This window comes from Spodoptera frugiperda, chromosome 17 (genome assembly GCF_023101765.2).
Source record: "Spodoptera frugiperda isolate SF20-4 chromosome 17, AGI-APGP_CSIRO_Sfru_2.0, whole genome shotgun sequence".
In the NCBI taxonomy this organism is placed as follows: domain Eukaryota; kingdom Metazoa; phylum Arthropoda; class Insecta; order Lepidoptera; family Noctuidae; genus Spodoptera; species Spodoptera frugiperda.
The window spans coordinates 1,000,082-1,023,379 of NC_064228.1; the positions used below are offsets into that span (position 1 = coordinate 1,000,082).

Consider the following 23,298-nt stretch of genomic DNA (forward strand, 5'->3'; position numbering starts at 1 on the left):
GCTTCACACGAAACATAGATTAAAGTTTTAAAACTGTAAAGTAAATTTTATAAAATAGGCATTGTAATCAGGATGCCATGTAAACCAAACACAGATTAATCAGATATTTACCTTAGTAACACCTGGATCTAAGCCAACCAGCCGCACGTCCGCCTCCTAGCTTGTCCGTTGCACGCCTGGTTTCCCTCCGCACAGGAAGCCAGACTCTCATTATTAATACCCGACCAAGTATGGTCATTCGCAGCTTACGCCATATTAATCAGTATTATACGCCGGACACTTCTTATTTATTTATTTATAATCATACTAACATAGTTGTAACGATTGCATATTTTTTTTTGAAGAGGACAACTCATCTCCTTTCGATGTAATTATAATTTATATTGAAGTATCAAAGGGAAAATGCGAAATCGACTACTTTGTTCCGGAAAATGGCAAACGGACACGCCATATGAATCAGAAGAACAAGCTTTAAAAAAATATATTTTGTACCTAGACTGGAATTATTTAAAAAATATTATTTGTCCTAGTAACTGATATAGCTAAACTATACTAAAAAAAATATTACATGCCTTTTTGTTAGTTGGTTTCAAAAATATTCTCATAGACATCGAAAATTTTGTCTCTGAAGAACTACCCTAACCACGTGATGAAACGGATAATATTCAAAATTAAAAACTTGGCAACAACATAAACTGACCCAGATATTGATCCCCTAACCTACGTAATCTACACACAACAACCATAAAACCAGCTAAGCATTAAATAATTAATAAAATCCTCTAACTAATAAACTGATATGAGATGATCCTACAGAATATTTTATGCATAGAATTTCCCATGCAGCCCCGTAAATACATAACCCCTTTTACTGTGAGCAGTCGAGCAAAAACTCACTTAACGTGGAATGACGTCAACATTGAGTGGAGATTCCATTATCAGTCGTTAATAAATCCTATATAAGGCTTGGTCTTGTTGTTAGCGTAGGGGTAAATAAGCGATATAATTGTGTATGCGTTTATTTAATTTGGCTACGGTGAGTACAGCATTTGGTTGTCAAGTTTTTGAGTTGAAAGTTTGTTTTGTAAACATTGCCCCACACACTAGGATTTTCTCCTGTGTCGTGGATGCGTTTACAAACATAAAAGTTTACATACACGTAACACCCAGATACGAAACAATAATTTTTGGATTACACAAGGAGTTGCTCCGTGCGGGAATCGAACCCGCTACATGTTGCGCTAAAGCTAGTTGCACAGTCACCTCGCAAACCGTGCAGCCATACTCAAAGTCATTAAATAGTTACTTAACCACTTAACCAAGCAACTGCTAAGAACAGCCTTAGCAGTTGTTTTCGAAACAAAATCGTTACTAAGAAATAATTTTAATAATAATTAACTGTCTCAGGGTACGACTCTTAGAATGAGAAAATAAAAAATGCAGTTTAACAGCTTATAACAATTTTTAAACTACGTTACCTAATAATCGCTAATCGCTCTCAACGTAGCCTGTACCTTAGGCTCAGTGTCCCATCTTTTTCGATCGACAGGATTACGTGTCAATGTTCGGGCAATTCTTATTGCCTTCTGATTAATCTTCTTTAAGATTTTCTTTTAGCATAAAAGAGGGAATTAATCATTAATTCATTCGTTCACTCTGATGAATGAGTATTTTATTTTATCTTAAGGTAGTCTTACTGAGACCCGTTTTAACGAATTAGGTTAAGAAAATTGTTCGGATTTTTTTTTGCTGTGGATTCTTGTTTTGTTATATTCTTTTGATTGTATTATAAGAGACAGGTGTATCATAAGTATTGTTGTAGTATTCGGCTCGACTGTCTTGTTTATCAAGTGGTTTTTTGGACAACTTTTGAGGAATAGAGTGACTGCCTAGCGGGTTATCGGGGCTCTGGGTCGAAAAGAAAAAAATGGGCGGGTGTGGTTTTTAGTCAGTTAGAGACTGACCTTCCCTCTCGCTTCACTCAAGGCGGAAGAAGCCATTGGATTATTTTCCTCATAAAATAGGACATTGTTGTTTTGTTTTTATTTTTCGGAATACCATTTTATCAATCAAATTATGGATGCGTGCTATGGATAGCTCCACATACTTTGCCTACCCGAGCTGCGCATCTTCCTCGCACAGCTACATAGCTTAGTATCAGTGGAAACGGTCATATAGTTTCACAGCTTAGTTATTACATCTTTGTAGCACAGTTATATAGCACATCTCTGATGGAAAATGCGCCCTTTACCTCATATAAAAAAAGTCGGCGCGTAAAGAACACGACTACAAACCAATCATAAGCTATATTTTACTCTTACTGACATTTCAAAAAAATGCTGTATTGTGTTTTTACTTTACTGTCAGCATAACACCAAACCAATTTCGTGATTTAAAAATTTACTTCGATCCGTAATAACTTCGCCATTTTGAGCTCATTGCGAATTCAATTTGTTTCACTGTAAATGTGAAAACCAAATTTATATTTACTTCCCACTTATACCTTAACAACACAGTAATAAGGTCCAGTTTCGCCTGTACAACTACAAGAGAAAACGTGGCAAACGAAAGCTTATCATCAGTATTTGAACCTTATCGGCGTAAAAATAAGGGCTGAAATTGACAGTATTGATTAACATCAACTGTCAAGTAAACAAAAATAAGTTGACACCGTATAGTAGAGTAAATAAGGTTGAAAATTCAATACTTTAACTGGAAATAAAATTACGTATGTCCACTGCGAAGTTCATTGCGGCAAAATTGGTTTGCAGTTTGTATAAGCTTTATTGCTATGGGCACAGAGTTGAGAATTGAGTGTGTTGGTTCTGTTTTAAGGTTGTATTTGCATCGATGGACAGTAGAAAGGGTGTCTAGACTAATTTAGTGAAATATTAATGACATCAGCTGTTCAATACTTGGCATTTTAAATTAGTGTTTGTGATTTCAGTACAAATTGGATGAATTACATGTTTTAACACGATTCTACCTATATCACACTGATATTATAAATGTGAAAGTTTGTTTGTTTGTATGTTTTAATGTTTGTTCGTCAATTACGCTGAAACTATAGAACGGAATTTGCTGAACTTTGGTATGCAGACAGGATATTTGATGTTTTTGAGGAGGTAAATCATCCAATTACTTTTTCGCCTTGGGCAAGGCGAGACTTGGGTGGTAACTTTTTATCCCTCGGGTGTCATACTCTTACTGACTAAAAACCACCCCGTTCCTACTTCTGCTTTACGAGCCGGAGCCCCGGTAAACCTGCTAGGTAGTCCGCAGCTCCGACTAAAATATTCCTACATATTCAAACAATCTAAATACTAAACCAATACCAATAATCAAAATTTCTGACCACATTTTACTATTTCTGACTTTATCAGAACGATCTTATTTGAATATTTCATAAATTCTGTCTAGAAATTTAAGTAGGTCGACCGCGGATAAACCAGATGTGTCTAAATATTCATATTTTACATTTTGCCTGACCTCTTGAGCCCAATTACTGACCCAAACGACTCTTCCAAGATCTGCTTAGGTTCTGATCTCATTAGGTTCTGGTCTAGACTTTCTTTATTAGTGTTGTAAGCGGGTTTAATGCCTGGACTGAGAAATTTATTATTGACCCTTCTTAATCTTAGAAAATATAAATTGAAAACTTAGAATTTTGGTTTTTGTTTTTATTTGTTGGGTATTTCAGAAAGGAGTCTGCGCACGCTGCTCATAATGAAGAGTCCCTCTGTGACTCGAAACTAGTAGAGCTTTTCTCAATATATTAACGTGAGTAAACCGTTGTTTTTAGTTAATTAAGTAGATACATTATCATAATGGAAAGCAATCGGCACCGCCTAAAGAAACCCAGAACACCAGAGGAGTTACAAGTGCATTGCCTAGAATTTTTGAGGATTGGGAATGAACACAAACAATTTTAGCCCTAATTCCAAGGCCAATACCCAACTGCATGGTTGGTGCGGTGGCTGGTTAATCAGCTACAGTGCAACATGTAGCAGGTTCCCACACTAAGCAACCTTTGTCAACGTTGTCTGAATGTCATGTGTATGTTAACTTTTATGTATGGAAACGCACACACGACACAGAGTAATATACAAAGAAGAAAAAAATACTTACCTAAGTATTATAAAAACTACTAAATTACCTTACATATAACAACAACTACAACTAACCTAAAATTACATAAAATAAACTAAGTACATAAGGAACGATTCACCATCGCAACTTAAAATAAAAAGGCACCACTCGAAGCCACCACTTCACCGTCAAATGTCAAACAAAAATATTATACTTTCTTACTACCGTACCCGACGAAAAATTTCATATCTCCACTATGTTGTGTTGTTTCTCAAAAATAAGACAATAAAAATGGTATTTTTCTCGCAAAATGTGGCAAGACAGAGACGTATGACTTGCTGTCGGTACACAATGCACTAGTAAGTGAGCGCGGTATGAACAATGGCCCGTTACGTCATCAGTAGCGAAGTAGTTAGTTCTATTTTGTACTGTGGTTGCAGTAGTAGGGATCTCGTCATTCTATTTCTAATAGTAAAAAATAATTTACCTATCGAACATATTATCATAATAAAGACGAGCCTTAGTAAGAGTTTACTTTAGCGCGTTCGACGCTCTGATTGGTTGGTTTATTTGAGCTGGCCAATCAGAACGCTGAACGTGCTCTCGTTTCAATTACTTTAAACGTAAAACATAATCGTACTAAGGCTACACTCTTTTTAGATTTATAGTATGAGCTGCATCTCATTATAAATGGTTCAGTAATTTTTGATTCAAGTTGAAAAATGTGCTTAAGAATTGAATAAGAAAGTCATGTAACATTCAAATACAGTAATGTACTGTTATTTTCTAAACATTTTTTATGCACACATCTTTAAATATTATATTTTTGATGATGAGAAATGCATTTACTTAAAAACAACCCTATCAATACACACTTCAAAATAGTCACTATACTACAATTTCAAAAACCCACACAAAAATCACCCTTACCCACCCCTCATAAAACACAAAACACCAACTCACCTATCTTTCATAGGCCCCTCAGGTCTATCGATGGCAGTGTTCCCAGATATGGAGTAGACATACAGTCTGGACTCCGATTTGTACCACTTGATGCTGTGCATTGCACCACAGGATCTACCATCGATGCGGCAGCGGAGACGTGCTGTTGTGCCTACGATTGCTGATGCATGGTCTGAAACAAAGAGAGGGAGAGAGATTAGGATTTGCTTTAATGTAGATGATAGGAGATGAGGTAATGTCTGTTTTTTGTTTCGAAGTTTTTTATTGTTTGGTTTTTAAACCAAATTAAATAGACTTCTACTAGTAGCTACCAAAAGCAATGAATGTTAGTGCTTAGTCTTTGATTCCCTTGAAGTGATAAGAACTCTTTTAATTGAGGGATAGATACTACTAGATTATACTAAAAAAATTAGGGGGGAAATTATACAATGATCTCACCCGCCGCGGGTGAGGCGAGAGAGAATGTAAGACTCTTACTGACTAAAAACCACCCCGTGATCTTTAGCGTCCTTTACGGCAGATTAGAATAGGGGAAAATTATCCAATAACTTCTCCCGCCTCGGGTGAAGTAAGAGGAAGTGTCGGACTAAAATTAGGTATCACTTAAGTTACGTATTGTTTTTATAAATTATTTAAAAAAATATTTTTATTTCTAGCAAAATTTTATATCTCGCAAAATTTATGATTACGTTGGGAGAACCCAATAGTCTTTTCAACGACAACATATTTATTTTCACAATAAGAATATTTAATGTTCGTTAATAAGATAAATAGCAATCAAGAATGAAGCGGACGAGTGCACTACCTCATTGATGAAGTACAGCTTCATACAAATATTACATTGATTGTAATAAGTTTTCAGCAACGAACGAAGGCTCATGTTCAATGCCTGTTAATGACATTATTGTTAAAGTAAAATATAAAAGAGGATTACTTTTATTGAGAGTTATATAAAATCTTATTTCATGTGACCTGTCACAATATACATATATGTATTATGATAGTGTTATTAAAAGAGTGATCGTAAGTGCGTCTGTGTAGTGCTAAGCCTGATGTGTCAGGTCGATTCCCGGGTTGGGAAAGGATTACCACTAGATTTTGTTTTTAGTGTCGTGGGTGCGTTTACAAACATACAAGTTTATATACACATGACACCCAGACCCAAAACAATAATTTGTGGATCACACAAAGAGTTGCTCCGTGTAGATCGAACCCGCTACACGTTACACGTAAAAATTGCAGGTGCAGATTATTTAAAAAAAATATCAGTAATTATGAAGTCTAAAAAATTACCCACTGTAATATACACTCAATTCATACTTCTAGAACTCCTGATATACCTAAACCGTTAAAATTAATATTAATTACATTGTTTGTCCAAATGTGCAACTCTGCCTACCCTTTATCAAAATTAAAAGGCTTCATGTCCCATTATGTCTACCATCTATACATGTAATAAGTTTGTCCCAAAACAGAAACATGTTTAGACCCTTTCATGACACGGAACAAGCATCTGTGACGAATCAAAAGTTTCAGAACAAAGGACCACTTAAAACTTTACCCATAGCTTTGGAAGTCAATGGTATGGATGTTTCAGACATATACATACATACAGTATGGAGATCACTCAAATGACTTAGATGAAACTATAAGTAGTACTCTTCCACAGAAGGATAATACAACTGAGTTCTTCAACGAAAACCAAAAATTACAAAGTTCAAATAAAATAAATAATTAAATAAATCGAGTATTAAATTCTCCATGTTCCTTGACCACAGAAAGACTGTAATGTTATAGGTTGTCTAGGAATGTTACGGACATGTGGTACGACTGTTATAATACCGTATTTCTAAAGAGTACATTTCACAACTATTTTGGAGTCTGCTCCTTTAAATATAACGGTTTTATCAAGTTCAGGGTCTTATTAATATAAACAGGGGGCTTAGTACGAGTTAGTCATACGTTTAACAAGGTCGAAACTAAAGCTCGTTCAGCGCTCTGATTGGTTGGTTCATTCGAGCCGGCCAATCAGAACGAACGCGTATTTAAGTTACATATTGCAGCGAAACTACTTGCCTTTGGTATTGTATTGTGATATTATTGCACTAGTTTAAATAGATAGAATTAATACCTAAACTCATACTAGCAACTCCCTCTCCTATCTTTTAAAACCCCCTAACAAAAAAATAAAAAACGAAAAAAGAAAAACATTTAAAACCGTTTAACCGTTGTTCAGTATTCCGAATAATCCTGGTACGAAGCGGATATCGGCGGTGCGATCCAGTTATATCTGGTTCCATCTGGTTCAATTAAATAGCGTGCTTTGTTTAACACTCGTTCATTTTGTATTGAATACTATTTCGCTGTTGTTTTGAAGCGATATGTTGTTTATATTGTGAACTATCGGTTCTATCACGCTTTTTAATCTCTGATAGTGTAGGTAGAGATGAATACAATATTTACTAACCGACTTCCCAAAAAGGAGGAGGTTCTCAAATCGGCAGGTATGTTATTTTTAATTAATTTATTTTTATCCGTGGTCGTCCCACTTTCGGGCAAAGGCCTCCCTACCCTTCTTCCACTCCTCTCTGTGCAGAGCTTTCTGTGGCCAATCCTTATCGTAGGTGTCAAGTTCGTCCCGCCATCTCCTTCTGGGCCTGCGACGACGTCTGTTGATGTTGAGTGGGCTCCATTCAGTTGCGAGTTTTGCCCACCGCTCGTCCGTTGAATACAATATAACTCCACCATTTTTCAGTTTATATGTATAGTATCTTATAAGTTTCTTGTGAATGTCATGTGAGCTTATGGCCATACATCAAACAGTTCCAGACTGTAACTTGTACCCACGTTTATTACCCAGGAATTAACTCTCCATGTTCAGCATTCGCACTTTTGATCACTCATCCTTGGAAAAGCTCTACTAGTTTCAAGTTACAGAGGGACTCTTCATCATGAGTAGCGTGCGCAGACGTGGTGACGTCACGCAGCCTACTGTTTAATTTAGTTTGTCTCACAATATCTACTATAAAATGACTTATTTTCACTTACCCGTTATAATACTTAATTAATCAAGTATAAAACATTACACTAATAAAACATTTCAATTTTTATTAGCACACTAATAAACATATTCTCAGAAAAAAATCACTACACACGGTTCCATATCAAGCTATACAATACCAGTTTATAGTGGTCTCTCTTTACATATTCTTTCCACGCAGTCAAAGGTCAGTTTATACTGGATTTTATAGCTGGATGTGCAGTGTACCAGGCGAGCAGAACAAAATAGAAGATCCATAGTTATTGTTTTGTTTCTTTTTTCTTCGTTCGAAACAAAATATACTAACATACGAATGAGTAGGAGATATGAGAGAGACTACATAGTTAGTTTTTTTTATTTTATTTTTATTCTTATAGTGTTAAGGTTTATTTTTGTTTGATTTTTTTATGATACAGAGAAGGTAGTATCATAGCTTCGTATATTGTATTGTTATTACTGTGTAATAGTAGGTGAACTATTGTAACTACAAAAATCTGTCTTAGGCAACCATAGATTGAACTTTTTTTATGGAATAAGATGGTAAACGAGCAGATGGATCACCTGATGGTAAGCAATCGCCATCACCCATGGACACCCGAAACACCAGAGGCGTTACAAGTACGTTGGCGGCGTTTTGGATGCTAGGAATTATTGGGGAATCGGAGATTAGAATATTGGGGAGGGGGGAAATTGGGCCACCGGTAACCTCACTCACACAATGAAATACAACGCTTCAAAAGTCAAGTACAGTCTCCACTCATTTCACAGCCATCTCGTGAACATAATTGCTGTAGGCAACACTGAGCAAAGACATGGAGTTGTAAATAATAATTTTAGAAAAATAACTCAGAATCACTTCTAAACATAGAATTTCATTATCACACTGCGGAACCAAGTACCATGTACTCAACTACTTAGCTATACACATCTAAGCCAGCTTTTTCATTGTAGGTACAGCCAAGATGTTATTTTTGCTAGAAACTTGCCTAGTGCTTGCATAATCCCAAAATTGCGAGCTACAATATAATATACGGTCTTTGGAGCGAGCGAACCCGAATGAGATGAATACTCTTTTTGAAGCTAAACTGTGTTATACGAAAATTGGTAAATTTTTGTAGAGGAAAAAATGTTTTTTGAAGGTGTTTTTTTGACATACAGGCACTTTTGCAATATCAAAATAGTATTGTCTATCGGTCAGTGTTATAGTGAAGTTATTCTTACAATCTAATGACAATGAGTTTACACTCATCATCAGCCTATTAATGGCCACTGCTGACCAAATGCCTCTCACAGAGTTTGAGCATTAATCACCACGCTTGCTCAATGCGGGTTTTGGATTTCAAACTTATAACTAATATTATTGATGTTGGTTTTTATAACAGTGTTCTGTCGTACCCTACTACTTACCTACCAAAATACATAATATGAAATATTTCACAACTAACAAAACTCTAGAAGTATTCTAAAGCGCTTCCTTATTCTCTGAGGACGCACCAAATGACTGGATTATGGTAAAGACGAGCGATGCAAGCTTTTTACATCATGGCTCTATCTGGTATGGTGTGTGCCTAGTTGATGAGTTTGAGGTCCTATATTAAATTCTTGGGAGTGTATAAATCATCATTATAAGCCTATGACAATCCTATGCTAAACTACGAGCCTTCTCTACATTAGGTTTGCTCTAATCTCAGGGCAGAGATCTTCAGGTTTATTTTAATGTGTAGCCCCATAGTCAGCTCTTACGACACTATCCAGAAGAAGAAGTAAGTTTGCTGAAAACATTATTATAGTCTTCTGTCCACACGCACATCAACAGCCTATAAGTGTTGACCAAAGGCCTCTTCTCACAACTGAGAAGGTTTGAGCATTATTCACCGCACTTGTTCAATACGGGTTTGCGATTTCATACTTATGACTAGAAATTATAATTCCAGGTTACGTCACGATGTTTTTCTTCACCGTTTGTCTAAATAATCTTCGAAAGTATGATTAGGTACTCGAAAAAAGTCACATTGGTATTGATGAATATGCCAATCTTTCGTCATCTAATCTACTGCAAAAAACGAGATATCATAATATAATTATCATCCCCTTTAATAAAACAGTCCGCTCCCGCTTCCGCCTAAACTAAAACCGCACCCTTACAGCTTAACTCTCCAGTGTAACAACTGCTAATTTTGTTGCGAGAAAAATGCGCCATAATCCTGCAGCTCTGCTCGCTCCCTCCACGGTTTAGCGTCATAAAAACTTGTACACCAGCTTGAGAATTTTATACTTTGTAAATTGTGGAACATGCAAACCATTTTGAAGTAATCTTGGATGCTGATCCAGATTTCTCTTCTCTTTTGGAAAGAAGGAAATGTTATTCTTCTTTATAAAATGCATTTATCATGATTCGCGTTCGTGTTAAATAGATGTTAGTATGTATAAATCTCCGTATTGAATCACTCTGTATATTTAAAAAATTAAGTATCAAAATTCGTTGCGTAGTTTTAAAGATCATATGCATATGAGACAGACATTAGAAAGTGACTTTATTTTATGATATGAAGTAATATTTTTACACATTGAACGCCGTGGTGGTCACCGGTGACCGACTTTAGCGGAGGATTTGTCTTCAACAGTTTTCTGTTGGCAGTAAGTAGATCTGACGAGCTGAAATCAAGCTATTTTGAAACACATAGCAAATTTTATAAACTACGTCTTCGTATTTGGAATACCAGAAAAAAGAAAAAAATGGCTGTCTGGAGTTTAAGAACCTTGCGTTTGACAACAGTACTTGCAACCACTGAATAGTTACAATAAAAACGAACGTTACACAAGCCAGTCAAAACAAAGTACAAAAATATTTATCTAAAACGAGAATCGAATCAATTATACAAGACAACAGAGGTCGGACCGAGGCGTGAATATTAGATAACATCAGTAAAATCTTACCCTCAGACCCCACCTTTGAAAAGCCGTGTCAAATTTAAGTCTCATTTACTTATTCATCAATTCTTTTTAAACCATTGACAGAAAAACGGGACCCATTAAAATCACAATGCGAGAAAACATTTGACAACAAGAGAAGAAAAAAGAAAACACACAAACATTCAAAAGATCCTCAACACAATTTGTCTGCTGAAAAAATATTTTCTGTGAGAGGCCAAATTATTCTTTACAGGGCCAAAAGGACCCAAAGGCGAAATAATAAGCTTTTGTTCAACAACCTACAAAGCTCACAAAGGTGTTAATTTAAGAACAGTGCCGTTTGTTAAAACGAAATTACAATTCTAAATCTGTCACCCCCCATAAAGATAATATAAATGTTGTAATCTTTAATTCTGGGACCTTTATAATTTAATAGGGGGATTGGAGACGATTCACTTTGTAATTAGAAGGATTCTTTTTTAAAACAAAATGGCCGCTTTGTAATGGAAAGTGATAAAGGTTCAATTTAATTTTTTTGCTCTCTATTTTCGGAACGGTTGTACGGGACACTGACCATTGACCATACAGACACACTCACATACACATTAATTTGACCAGAAAAACCCACCAAATAAAATTGACTCTAAATAAATAGAGTTTGTAGACCGATATCGTAGTTTAAAGATGCTCCTCGCTCAATAATTTGTATACATTTTAAGTGTGGGAGAGCCATGCAGCAAGAGTGGGCGAGTTCGACCGGAGTATTACCACGGCCCCATAGAAAACTGACGTGAAATAATGCTTGCGTTGTACTACATCGTGTGAGAGAGGTTATCGGAGGCCTAATTATCCCCTTTTCGACCTCCCCAATCCCTGAATTTCTAACAATTCTCAAGTTCCTAATCCCCAAAAGGCTGGTAACGCACTTGTAACGCCTTTGGTATTTCGGGTGTTCATGGGCGGCGCCGATTGCTTACCATCAGGTGATCTGTCGATAATATAAGATTGGTAGCATTTCAAACTACTACTTATCTACCGAAACTGCTGAATCAGCAATAATAAATCGCTCTCAAGATCTTATTCAGAAAAGAAGAATTAAATACCTTAGAAATAAAGATTAATTATTCTATTCTATAACAAAGGTTAGTAAAACTAATGAACTATTCATAGAAATAATTTATTTTGATAAAATCTACTGAAATTCAGGTTTAAAGGTGCTTTTCCATCGGAGATGTGCTATGCTACTTTGCTGTGAATGCGTTTGGGTTCCAGCAATCATATTCAATAGTCCACATAATTAGCACTGGTGAAAACAAGTTCAGCTAAGCTATCTTTACTTTTGCGATCGATAGTAATCGATACATCACATACTCTACTAATTACTAACTACTTTGCGGCGGCGCATCTTCATATCACATCTTACTCGCACAGCTACATAGTTTAATATCAGTGGAAACGGTCACATAGTTTCACAGCTTAGCTATTACATCTTCGTAGCATAGTTACATAGCACATATCTGATGAAATAGCAACCTTTTAATGAAAATCATTTATCTGACTATTATATTATGTATAGTTTAAGGTAAAAAAGTAAGTAATATTAATTATGAAAACAGCTGTTTAATTATTTATTAACCTAGTCGAAATATTTAAGATGTCTAAAGACGTTTTATGAAATTAATATTTTTCTTTTTATTTGAGAAGAGCGTGAAGATAAAATCTCTTTTTCATATTATTTTTTGTAGTTATTAATTAAATTTCTTTGATATCTTAATCGTTATTAATGTGATTATGGTTTTTGTGTCTTCTTCATTGACTGACTCGTTGATCCATTAGTTTTTATTACGACTGCTAAGCAAGGGTTATTTTAGAAAGGTGCACACAACAATCACTTTTCACTATATGTTATTGGTTTCATATTCTAACAGTAGGTTAACCTAGTTGATTCTAGACTATTAACTACTTTTTCTTGGTATAAGCTAGTAAACGGGCTGACGGGTCATCTAATGGTCAGCAATCGCCGCCGCCCATGGGCACCCGAAACACCAGAGGCATTACAAGTGCGTAGCCAGCCTTTGGGGGGTTAGGAATTTGAGGATTGTTGCGGATTTACCAAATGAGGGAAAAAGGGCAATTAGGCCTTTTTTTTTTTAGGGGGAAAATCATCCAATGACTTCTCCCGCCTTGGGCGAGGCGAGAGGGAGTGTCAGACTCTTACTGACTAAAAACCACCCCGTTCCTTCTCCTGCTTTTCGAGCCGGAGCCCCGGTAAACCCGCTAGGTAGTCCGCAGCTCCGGATCAGGCATCAGCCCTACTGGGCCCCATCTGTGGTGGTCTGATGGCTCTTTGAGGCGCGCGCGGAACGCGATGCGCCGCACGCACGGGTCTGGTTCTGTTCGGGCGATGAGCTACCCTTGCTCGCCGTCCACAGGCCCGCACTTACGGTGGCCGGAGATCGTCCCGCGATCCCCGACGCCCAGAGTGTCTCTCGCGACGGCTGGGGCGTGAGGAGGTTTGTTCCCTCACGCGCCCCGCCTCCTCCTTAGCTAGCATGACTGCTTCGCAAAAGGAGGAGACGGCATCCCAATCCCTCTCGCTCCGCACCATGGCCTGAACCAGTGCCGGGCGCAAGAGGTCGCCGTCGCCGACCACATCCCTGAGGACTTGGCGGTGCTCGGCCCACGCAGGTCACACCGCCACTGTATGTTCTACTGTGTCCTCCGGGCGGTCCTCGCAGGGCAATTAGGCCTGCAGTAACCTCACTCAGGCAACGAAACACAACGCAAGCGTTGTTTCTCGTCGATTTTCAGTGAGGCCGTGGAATCACTGCAGTCGAGCCCATTGGTGTCGAAGCATTGGCTTTACCACACTTAGAATTAATATCCTCAAAAATACTCGACCTAACCTTGGAATTAAGACTGCTAATTCGACGGTCACTCTTGTAACTACTAAACTAATGAGGCAAACTTAAAATATTATGTAATACACAGTTAAACGAACAAAAGTTTACCCTACATACAACTCTATCTAACCGCTTTGAGAATAACAGACAAAATATGAAGTTGCGGTCCGTTTGTTACACATCCAAGAATTTTCTATCCACGTCTTATTGTGGTGAAAACTTTCAGCATTCAGTAGAAAATATACTCATAAACATTTCTTACGGGACATTAGACGAAAACGGCAATGCTTAACGTTCAAAACAATGGATAATATGAATGAATATCATTGCCAAAAAAATATACATACCACCATACTAAAAAGAAAAAAGTACTTAAATTAACTGTGACAAAGTCCTATCATGCGTATAAGGACTCAATTCACAACTTTCCGATTTCAACCGAAGACTGCCGAAGTGTCCCGAAGTGGCCCGAACGCCACATAAATTGTCGGTCAATTACATGCTACACGTTTATCGCCCAAGTTTTTCCTGAAATATATCTTTTTTATTGTCATAGTTTTTAAAAGGTTATATGTTACTATTATAGATGGGGGCCCAAGGAATAAGTTGGTTGATTTATTGTAATACTACTGTTTGAACCGCGACTTTGGTTGTGGTTGCGTCTGGTTACTGGTGTATGAATTACTTGTACTTAGTCTTGGCTATTATTTTAGGGTTTTTCATCCAAGAACCATTTTCCCTAAACTCTAATAACAGTCCGTATGTCCGTTTATAACCAAACTATATTTCATGGATAATTATAGATAGATAGATTTTTCCACCATTCACATACTAGTAACTGTCATATTCAGAAAAATTTAAATGAATACTTAAACTATTCCTTAGTAATTTGTTCCGAATTGTAATTCGATTTTTTTTTATTCGAAATTCCAAAATCGAATTGCTAAGAATGACTGGGTTAAGTAAACATTAGGTGACTCTGAGTACGGCGGTATGAGAGTTAAATTTTAAAGTTAAAACCAGACAAAAAATTCTGGTTCTGAATGTGAAATTCTTTTCTAATAGAAGAAGAACCCATGGCATAGGAGAAAATCAAAGTATTGGCCTCGGTTTTTAACAAAAAATAAAAAAAGAGTTTTGTAAGAGTAACAGACAATACAAACACTAAAACTTATATATAGCGACACCACACATATTATTAAAATTCTAATTTTCCAAAACAGATTGTCGCATTGAACATTTTATTTCTTTTTGGCGTGACATTGTATGAGAAATATGCCATATGTTGCTATTGTAGGGGTGATTTTAAAACAGGGCGTTTCCATAGGGGAACCGATAATTTCCTCGTAAATGCCAATCAAGTTATTCAATCCCATACTTTGTGAAGGAGTCATTTTGATTTATTCCTTTAGAAATAGAATTGAATTCCGATAATATGTAGCAGTGATTGCATATGTGGCGACACGTGACAAGACAGATGACAGAAGTCGCACATTGACGATCGACGAGCAAATCACCGGATGACGTCATAATTCCTACATCGCTCATAATATGAAGTTCATATGTAAATAAACATGGATATAGCATAATCCCATCGAACAACAGTTGGGCAGCAAGTCCGCCCATCGAAGGAACATCCTTTGCTTAGGAAACTTTAACGTTTGTTGCTGGGATTGTACGCCTGGGTTGATACAATTTACATTTAATATATAATTGGCTACACCAATTTTATATTAAACAAGAATTATTTTTACAGCTTTTTCAATCTGTTTAGAGATGAGTATTGCAAATTAAACCGTCGTGAACCGGAACGCAGATCCACGCGAGACACTCTGTATTTCATATTGATGCCTTACATAAGTAAGGTAAATTTTATTACAATTGCACCATTTGTCATTTAGTTTTAAAACTAATATAATTATTTTGAACACACTAGTAAGTACACTATCTGTCCTGTTTAGTTAAAATTTACATTTTAACCTAAATTAGCTAAGTAGTTATTGTCACTTGAAATACAAAAACGTTCATTCATTTCAAAAACAATAGCAACTCTCAATATTTGTAGACGTTGTCTAATCTAATTCAATTCAGAGCTAGCACTCATCCCCAACATAGCTAGAACTGAAAATAAAATTAAAATATCAATTAAAACTTTATTCATAACCTCTCTCTCATTGAAGTCAGTCAAAAGAGTGATATAATAACTGACATTAAACGTCAACTTTGTATAATCTAAGGGCGGTTTCAGATTAGCGCTTTCTTTCGGAGCTTGTACAACAATTACGCTCATACACGCGCGTTATATACGCGCATCAATAAACCAGACTCGCGTAAACGGGTGTATTTCCGCGCGTAACCGATATTGATGTCGTGTTTTTATAAGGCAGATTATCAAACGAGCAGGCGGATGACCTGATGGTAAGGAATCGGGGCCACCCATTATCGATCTTCAGGTTAGGGGTTTGATAATGGACTGGAGAGATTTGGGAGAGGGAATGGGGTCTCCAGTAACCTCACTCATACGATGAAACAAAACACAAGTGTTGCTTCATGTCAGTTATCTTTGAAGCCGACAACGGTCAACCGGCTCGACGTGATACCACGGCCTCACAGAACCTAACCCCCAAAAGGCCGGCAACGCATTTCTAACGCCTCTGGCGTGTCAAGTGTCCATGGGCGGCGGCGATTGCTTATGATCAAGTGATCCGTATGCTCGTTTACCGGATTATTCCATAAAAACAGCTTAGACCCGCTTTAAAACTCGTAAGAGTTGCGTGTGTGCCAAAAACTACACAAGTATACGTGCTTACTTTCAAAACACGCGCGTATAAAACGCAAGTCTGAAACAGCTCTAACAATACTTGGAAAATACGTTTCTGGAAATGAATTCAAAATGGTTGGCTAACAGGATTAGTTAATTTCGTTTTGTCAAATCGAAACGGTTACCGCGGATGACATCTTCAATTGTTCTTGAACGAGTATTATAATTATTTCTTGTCGGTCTTATTAATGTTTCAATTTATTTGTCGTTTCGCGGTTATGTGGAGTCGGTCCGCGTATTAATTTTATTTGATGAGGTTGCGGATTTTGTGTGGCGTGGTGTGGATGTGGTATTAGAATGTTTATGTTTTAATATTGTTTTTTTTATGTTATATTAGACACGTAACTGTTTGACGAGGAAACTCGACTCTAGCTTTTTTTAAGGGTAAAATCGTCCAATGACTTCTCCTACCTTAGGCGAGGCGAGAGGGAGTGTCAGACTCTTACTAACTAAAAACCACGTTCCCTCACGAACCTCGCCTCCTCTTTAGCTAGCATGACTGCTTCGCAGAAGGAGAAGACGGCATCCCAGTCGCCCTCGCTCCGCACAATGGTCTGAACCAGGGCCGGACGCGAGAGGTCACCGTCGCCGACCACATCTCTGAGGACACGGCGGTACTCTAGCCATGCTAGTCTCATATTTATGAGCAGAATTCCGCAACATGCGAGCTGTCGGCGTCGTCATTGTCGCGTTGTTATTCTATTCGCTGCTACTCAATACAGTAAGCTGATAAAATAATATTTAATTTAGTATGTCTCACGAAAGTTATACTAAAATTACGTTTTTTTTTTTTTTATTAAGTCTTGGCTTTGGTTGTTGACTGCTATTGGTTCTTAACTGTTATAGACAGTTTGATTTTTAGTATCATCATTAATGGGATTTATCAAAATCCTTTCTTATTGGATGCCTAAGTCTTTAAGCATGCAAATTCTCCTGCATCTCCTCATGCAGTCGTCCACTGGATTGAGCTGTGTTTTATATACATTTAAGTTTTATATATTTAGATGAATTAATGAGTGCTATATTGTTGTTATTTTTTTCGAGACTTTACTTGGAAGTTAGTTTTCAACATCTTTTTATTCCACTAACATAACCCATCTTCAATGACAAAAAAAGAACACGCCAAAAAAGTACTCGCATCGAAAAACAAAAAAAAGAACAACTACAAACAACTAAAGACAAGTAACAGAACAACAATGAAATCGTACATGCAGTAAAACGTCTGACAAGCGTCCATTACACGCAACATTAAAAGTTTCACCGCTACATAAATTTTCGGCTAATTTGCCAAGTTGCCAGCGATTTGGCACTCTACCCGCTACTTGGAATATTATTTACTGCTAACTGAAAGTATTGCTGTTATCTTTTACCCCCTGATTTTAGGGGTAAGAGCGGGGTTTACCCTTAAACATGAGGGGTAATGTGTAATTTATTTGGGGGACAATGGAAGAAAAGTTTTTAATGGAGTGGTAAAAGTATCATCTTAGGCTTTGGCAGTGGGCTGTGGGTTTGATTCTTACACCGAATAATGCTTTGTGTACAAATTCTTGTGTAATGTGCAAGTGAAATTAGGTGTCGGTAACACAAAAGACATAACACTCAAGATATAGGAAAATATTGTACGATAGGATGATATTAATGATTCCAAAACTTTATAAAAATAAAAAACACACGACTGAGTTACAAGTCTTATATTCCTTGGTTAGGTTGATATGGTATGGTTTGTTGGCTTGGTATGGTTTGAAACTAATCACAACAGAAAACATACTAAACAATGAAAAATCTTCTTCCCATCCCAAAAATATTATCGACATAATTATAGAAATACTAGTTACGAACATAATTAAAAACAAAACAACAAAAAGCAAAGTTTCGAATCCAATAATAGAATAATAAGAAGAAAGTAGAATTTTTCAACAATAATGACAAAGACGACTAATACATTAATTGGTACACTTAAAATTAGTTGAAAAACAAAGAAATAATAAGTACTATTGTATTTGTTTACATAAAGCTACTAGCCGTAAGTTTATTTAAGTAAGTTCCCTTTCTATTAATAAATAATTTGTGTTAGTATCTGTTTTAATTAGCATAATGGCTAAGCTTAGAAAACTTTATGATTTTGTCTCAGCTATATTATTTCTTTTTATGGTATAAGCCGCCGCCCATGGATACCCGAAACACCAGAGGTGTGTGCGTTGCCGGCCTTTTGGGGGTTAGGAATTAAGGGTTGTTGGGGAATCAGGGATTTGGAAGGGGGTAATTGGACCTCTGGTAACCTCACTCACACAACGCAAGTATTGTTTCACGTGGGATATTTGTGAGTCCGCGGTATCACTCTCGTCAAGTCGGCCCATTCGAGCCGAAGCATGGCTCTCCCATACCTAAAAATTCTTGAAAATCACAATACAACATAGCTCCGTTTCTCTACATTCACGCAAATATTAACACAAAATGATATGAATACACAACAACAACAAAAATTAACAAAATCCAAAAACAAACTTTGGACATAACATAACGCTTCCCACTCAATGACAGGGTAGAGAAAGTTTCCAAAAAAATACCCTTACTCTTTAAAAATAATTACCCCACAGCCTTCTTACTTTTACCCTTTCAAAGACATAAAGAGCTAATCAAAAGACGAACCCTGATAATATCATTAGGGAGAAAAAAAGTTAAAATTGTATGTTCATGGGTGTTGTAAGGGTTTTTTATGAGAAAACTTTACTCATTTGTCCTCATGTGTACTCAGTTGGGCTAGAGAGTGAGCGGGAGAGATTTGAGAGAGGGTTCCTTGAGGTGATACATTTTTAAATATTATGTTTTGTTGTTCTGACCAACAAAGGTTACTTTTCCACTAGATGTGCTATGTAGCTATGCTACGAAGATGTAATAGGTAAGCTGTGAAACTATGTGACCATTTCCACCATACTAACCTATAATATATAGCTGTGCGAGAAATATGCGCAGCTCGATAATGTGACGTATCGTCTGAAGGGAAGATATTATCCATGCACGCATGTTTCCATATAAAAAACATAGCTTAGCTGAGTTCGTTTCTACCAGTGCTAAGCTTTGTGTACCAATAAATATGATTGGTGGAAGCCAAACGCATCCACAGCAACGTAGCATAGGACATCTTTGGTGGAAAAGCACGCTCTAATGAGAGGCTTTTCACCATTCCTAGATTTAAATAAAACAGTTTTTATTTACACACAATATATTTCACTTTTGTATTTTCTTTGTGACAATTGCACATTTCTGGTGGAAAAGCTCTCTTAAAAACAATAGAAGCCGTTAAAATTCTTAAATTGACAAATTATCAAAATTAAAGCCGCCCAAAAGTTGCGAGCGACGGGTAATTCTATCTGTTAATTTTCTTCTATGAAGGTAAACTTTTGGGGTAATATCATAATCAAATTTTGTAAAACACTGTGAATAGCAATTAAACTTGCCAAGTTTTTGATTTCCTGGTAAAAAATCCAATATGGACGCTGGTCATAAAGTTTCCCGAAGGACTCTTCTTCTTAAGGGACTTCCTAACAGAAGGAAGTATTCAAATTGAACAGTGATCACTCTTTTTTATTAATCTCAAAAGGAGTATAACAGAATTAATATAATATCCAATTTGTGTAGTCGTTTGGAAGTCATATTGGGCATTGATTTTTTTATTTTGTGCAAGGTATAAGCCGATAAACGAGCTGACGGATCACCTGATGGTAAGCAATCGCCGCCGCCCATGGACACATAAAACGTCCAAGGCGTTACAAGTGCGTCGCAGGTCTTTTGGGGCAAGGAATTTAAGGGTTGTTGGGGAATCAGGGATTGGGAAGAGATTGCGGAGTAACTGGGTCTTCAGTAACCTCACTCACACAACGCAAGCATTGTTTCACGTCGGTTTCATGTGAGGCCGTGGTATCACTCCGGTCGAGCCTAGTGGTTGCAAGTGCAACTACCAAGCAAGGGGTCTCGGGTTCGATTCCGGGTCCTGTATTGCTGGGCTTTTTTCGGTTTTTCGAAAATTTCTCAGTAGTAGCACGGAATCTGGAAATGTGCCGGTATATGGCAATAGGCTCACCACCATTACATGGGACTTACAACATAATTTGTGAAATGTGGCTGAACATTGGCATTATGTGCCAAAATTTGCACCTCTGCCTACCCTTACGGGGACAAAAGGCGTGAGGTTATAAAAAAAGTCTACACATATAAAAACAGAGCAGCCATAAATAATATAACAGAATCGCTAATTTAGTGCACACACAGTATAATGTAGCAACTAGCTCACTTGTTTACTCGCTCTCTAATAACACTCTGAAACTGAAACTGAAACGAGCTACATACGTACTAAGTACATACATACATGTAACATTCCCCACCTGCCTGCCTGAAAATAGCTTACAATTCCTAATTGTAACAGTTTTCAGTTAAATTCGAATGAACATTCATTAAACTAATGTTTATGTAGTTACTTTTGTCAGTTTCGTTTAATGATGTTGTGTTAATAGTAGTGGTTGCAAGTGTGGCTACTGTGCAAGGGGTTTCGGGTTCGTTTTCCGGGTAGGTCAAAGTATTGGTGGACTATTTTCGAAAATTTCTCAGTAATAATCAAGGGTGAATTGGAGAGTTGATTGTAATAATCTGCTCTAATATAAAGCTGAAGAATTTGTTTGTTTGAACGCTCTAATCTTCGGAAGTACTGGTTCGATTTAAATAATTTTGATTTATGTTGGTTAGTGCATTTATCGAAGAAGGCTATATAACATTACGCTACTATCAATAGGAGCCGAGCAGTATATTACAAAGCTGAAGAATTTGTTTGTTTGTTTAAACGCACTAATCTCTGGATATACTGGTCCGACTTGAATAATTCGTTTTGTGTTGGTTAGTGCATTTATTGAGGAAGGCTATAGTTATAAAATATCACGCTATGACTAATAGGAGACGAGCAGCGGATAGCGAGAGTAGCTAGCAATAATATACTCACTTATTTAGCTTCCATTGCATTCATACAACTAGTCATAAAACCGTCGTTTGAGACTATTTCATTTCACAGTAAAATAAAACGGCAAACGTTGATAATATGAATAAAGAAAACATTTCTACCGTGCATCTTCAGCGAAATAGGTTAATATTTCGCGTGCATCCTCTAAAATGAATGAAATGAACGAATTGAACGAGACCGATACGTTGAATGGAATGCATTTTGTACGCTTCAAAATTTACGATGCATTCGGTCTCGAACTAGTCTTCATTCGATTCTAGTTTTCGAAGGAATTTTTCTTTTTCTCTTTTTGTTTTGTTTATTTTATTTTCTTTTATCTTTTTCGCTTGTTGTATTTTTGACTGTCGAGACCAAAAGTTTTGATGTCAATTGCTAAAATATTTTAAGTTTTTAGGTTAAATCTTTAACTGCCAATAAAAACTGTTGTAAATGTAAAGCCTCGTTGGTTGAGTGGTCGCAAATGCGAGTGACCGGCCGTGGCGTTTAAGTGTTAATAAATCCCGCAATTTAAATTAAATATTACTTTTTTTTTTTAAACAACGCAAGTGTTGTTTCACGTCTGTCTCAGTGAGACCGGTAGTCACTGGTCGAGCCCATTGTGCCGAAGCATGGTTATTCCACAATTTTACTATAAGATAGTACAGATAAATAGTTCCAACTAGTTTCCAATAAAGAAATAACACAATAACATCACTCACGTAAGAATTAAATAAAAGACATAAATCGTTCCAGTCAAAGGCAAAAAGACCTAAAAATACGAATATTTTTATTTATACCACTTTACAAGGGACATGGATTAGCGCTCAGAGGACAATGGGAGGAGGCCAGAGGGGATAGGGAGGGATGAGGGACGAAGAGGCTGGACATTGTCCTCGGATTATGTCAACAAAAAAAGTATTTTTAAATAAACAAATATAATGGTAGACGCTTGTTTTGCGGTTGTAGTCGTGCTGGTAAGAAACGGGGTTGTTTTAAATGGTTTATCGTTTGTATTAATTTGATTATAAATACCTGATTATTTTGATAATTCTTCTCAGTTGAAAGTTTGGTTTTATTTTTATTACTGAAAATAAATATTATCTCATTTCTTCTGTTTCAAACATTTTTTACAACATATTAATACGACTGCTTGGCGAAAGGGGTTTCGGTTTAGATTACCGGATCGGACGAAGTATTGCTGAGTGCTTTTTCGATTTTTCGATAATTTTTCACTAGTAGCAACGGAGTTTGGAAATATGCCCGGTACTTATATGGCAATAGGCTAACCCCCTATTACATTGGATTTACAACATAATTTGTGAAAAGTGGGTATACATTGCACAGTGGCATTACATGCCATAATGTGCACTACTGCCTACCCCTTCGGAGATAAAAGACGTGACAATATAAAAAAAAACACTTCTATAGATCAAATCTAATAAACTAAATCAAACACACTACATTACATCGACAATGTCCCATCACTATCCATCGATACACCACACATCACTACACAGTTTAGATAACATTATAGTTAGAGGCAAACTTGCTATCAGTTCCCATATTTCAAATTTGAACAGAA

At 36.8% G+C, this 23,298-nt stretch overlaps 1 protein-coding gene across 10 annotated transcripts in view; it reads right to left on the minus strand.

Annotated features, from left to right (window-relative positions):
- The window catches only part of LOC118276751 (hemicentin-2), a 476,616-nt gene that overhangs the window by 192,252 nt on the left and 261,066 nt on the right, over positions 1–23,298 (minus strand). For all 10 annotated transcript variants that reach the window (XM_050699980.1, XM_050699976.1, XM_050699979.1 and 7 more), the window contains exon 3: positions 5,053–5,224. In XM_050699980.1, coding sequence (XP_050555937.1) covers positions 5,053–5,224 — 172 coding nt within the window. The remainder of the gene's footprint in view (positions 1–5,052; positions 5,225–23,298) is intronic.